At 35.8% G+C, this 2,378-nt stretch overlaps 1 protein-coding gene and 1 long non-coding RNA gene across 2 annotated transcripts; one reads left to right on the top strand and one right to left on the bottom strand.

Moving 5' to 3' along the window:
- Positions 1-33: 33 nt before the first annotated feature.
- LOC109583007 (putative transporter arsB) lies at positions 34-493 on the top strand. The gene has a single exon (XM_019998131.1). It carries the CDS (start codon positions 47-49, stop codon positions 428-430), a length of 384 nt encoding a protein of 127 aa, XP_019853690.1. The 5' UTR covers positions 34-46; the 3' UTR covers positions 431-493.
- Positions 494-1,123: 630 nt separating this feature from the next.
- On the bottom strand, positions 1,124-1,559 carry LOC109582997 (uncharacterized). Its single transcript, XR_002185316.1, has 2 exons — positions 1,247-1,559; positions 1,124-1,202 (listed from the first exon to the last, which is right to left on the bottom strand). It is a non-coding gene; the product is annotated as an uncharacterized LOC109582997 (long non-coding RNA).
- Between the last annotated feature and the right edge of the window lie 819 nt (positions 1,560-2,378).

Here is a 2,378-nt window from a genome sequence, read left to right as displayed (position 1 = left end):
TCTTTTTGTCTGGCTTAGAGGTTTCCGAAACACCTGCTTTCCATTCATGGCATTTGAGTATTTAGCTCCTCACATGAATCTTAATACAATTGAAGGTGTTCTACTATTCTCTGTCTTTGTCATCATTGGTTCTAATATATTTAGTAACGTACCACTAGTGATATTGATTGTTGGTCGTGTATCTGACCTCTGTGATGATTGTGGACCATTAGGTGGGTTACTCCTTGCCTGGATTTCTACTATAGCTGGTAATTTCACTCTTATTGGAAGTGTGGCTAATCTCATTGTTGCAGAAAAAGCACGAAGCTCAGCCGAGTATCGTATTTCATTTCTTGGTTACTTCATATTTGGTTTTCCATCTACACTGGTGATATTATATGCGTGCCTTCCAGTAGTCTATTTTATGGGAAAACTTGCTGCTAAAATATAAACAATTAGTTAAAAGAGCTGTTTGAGTGGATTGCTGAACTATTAGTTAGGCTAATTTTTTTATTGAATTAATATATGATAATTCATTTTAATTGAAATAAAAGTCTCCTACGACAATGCTGCATCATACCATTATAATGCTACTACTAACATGGATTGCTGTCATAGACAACAGTGTACATGGGATAGTTTTAATTTGTCATAATTATTGCTGACTTTTTAAAACTTTCATTCATGTTTTCAAGATAATTTATTCATTGAGTATTAACCATAATAACCTGAGGAAATGAATCAGAATGCTGTCACAACATAGATACTCTATAATATAATATCTATGGTCACGATCACGATGACAAGTACCACGCCCAATTGTGGGAAAGATGCATGCATTGCAATGGAAAATACTTATTGCAAGAGCTTGAACTCACTTTAGCAGAGGAGACACGTTGAGTAACTAAGTCATCCCGGTCTTGAAGACACAAACTACCCATATTTATCACAAAAAATAGTTAATTTTTTAGAAAACATGAGTAATGGCCTCTTTATGGCCACTCATTGAACTCAGGACATATTCAATTGAAAGAACTAGATGGTAAATAGAGACAAATTCATCAGTAAATAACACAAAACACTTGAAAAATCATTCCTTGTCACTGCTATACATTGATTGATGACTTTCAGATCAGTTATTCAGTTTTAGTCTCCCTCAGGCTGCATGTTGTGGTATGATAAAGGTTGTTCTCATGTTGTTGCATCACTTTTTATAGCTGAAACTGCAGTTAGGAGTAGATTCACAGCTTGCATTATCATTGCTTACCTTGAATTACCAGGCATTACTTATTTTTCTGCTTATTATTTTGCTATGTTACAGCAGGAAGCTAGTGTTAAAAAGTAGTCTATATGATCGGAATTATCTTGCAATTTGTCTAGAAATCAGTTAAACCATCAGAAACATTATTGCAAGCAACCTGCAGTGAGCTGTTTATGGACAAAATCTTTCCTGCTTCTTTTGCTTCCATCTTGCTCTCCTAACGATTTCTGTCCAATTTTTTCATTTCCTTTTCTTCTTCAGTAGAGAAGAGAAGAATATCAGGCAAGTTTTTTTGCCTGCAAAGCTGTAGCAGCCAAAAACACAGCAATTATTAACGACCTGGGGGCGAAGCCCACAGGTCGTTCCTATAATTGAATTCACCGTCGCGCTATCTATATTTGTATGTCCACACTTACATTTCTTCTATACATGTTGTATTGGAGAAATAACAAGCCTTAGCAACCATCCGCCCACGCTCCTTTACGTGAGTGGGTGTGGTCACGGCAAACAAAATGGCGGCTTACACATGGGACAAAGTTAAGAGCTTTCTAACAGCAAGAGAGCATAGAGATACTGTCTAAAGACTTCTCTAGAAGCATTATAAGGTAGAGAGAACCTCTATAAGTCTTAATAATGACCAAGTTGTACTTGCAAGGTGGTGAAATCAATTATAGGAATACTTTTTACCCTGTTAAGCTTGTTTACCATTGCAACCAATGGCTCTAACAGCTTATTCCCACAATGGGGTGTGGCACTTGTCAACGTGACGTGATGCATCATATGCATAGATATTAAATGACAGGGATTGGAAACGGAAGCGTGGGCGTAGCCCAACCTCCATTTATTTGTATTGCTGCTAGGCTGACAGAGGCTCGTTGAAATTTTTTGTCACAATAATTATTTACCCTTGATTTTTTTTCTCTTAGAAACAATATCTCACGAACAATTGTTCCTATGCAAGTGGAATTAATGCATCAAGAAGCCTAATGTTTCCTCTTAATAATTCTGTTTTCTATTGTATAGATAATTTTACTATGTTCATGTTATGGCTCTTTTAAAACCATGTATTTTTTGTCATTATAATCCCTTTTTTGAAAACAAGCTAGAGTAAGATACAAGATCTTTATAATCATATGAA

This window comes from Amphimedon queenslandica, unplaced genomic scaffold (assembly GCF_000090795.2).
Source record: "Amphimedon queenslandica unplaced genomic scaffold, v1.1 AMPQUscaffold_13339, whole genome shotgun sequence".
Taxonomy (NCBI): Eukaryota; Metazoa; Porifera; class Demospongiae; order Haplosclerida; family Niphatidae; genus Amphimedon; species Amphimedon queenslandica.
Note: the sequence above shows the minus strand (reverse complement) of the source record. Positions and strands in the feature narration are given on the sequence as shown.

Coding starts and splice junctions, on each gene's coding strand:
- LOC109583007 (XM_019998131.1), top strand. CDS start 47: ATGGCATTTGAGTATTTAGCTCCTCACATGAATCTTAATACAATTGAA.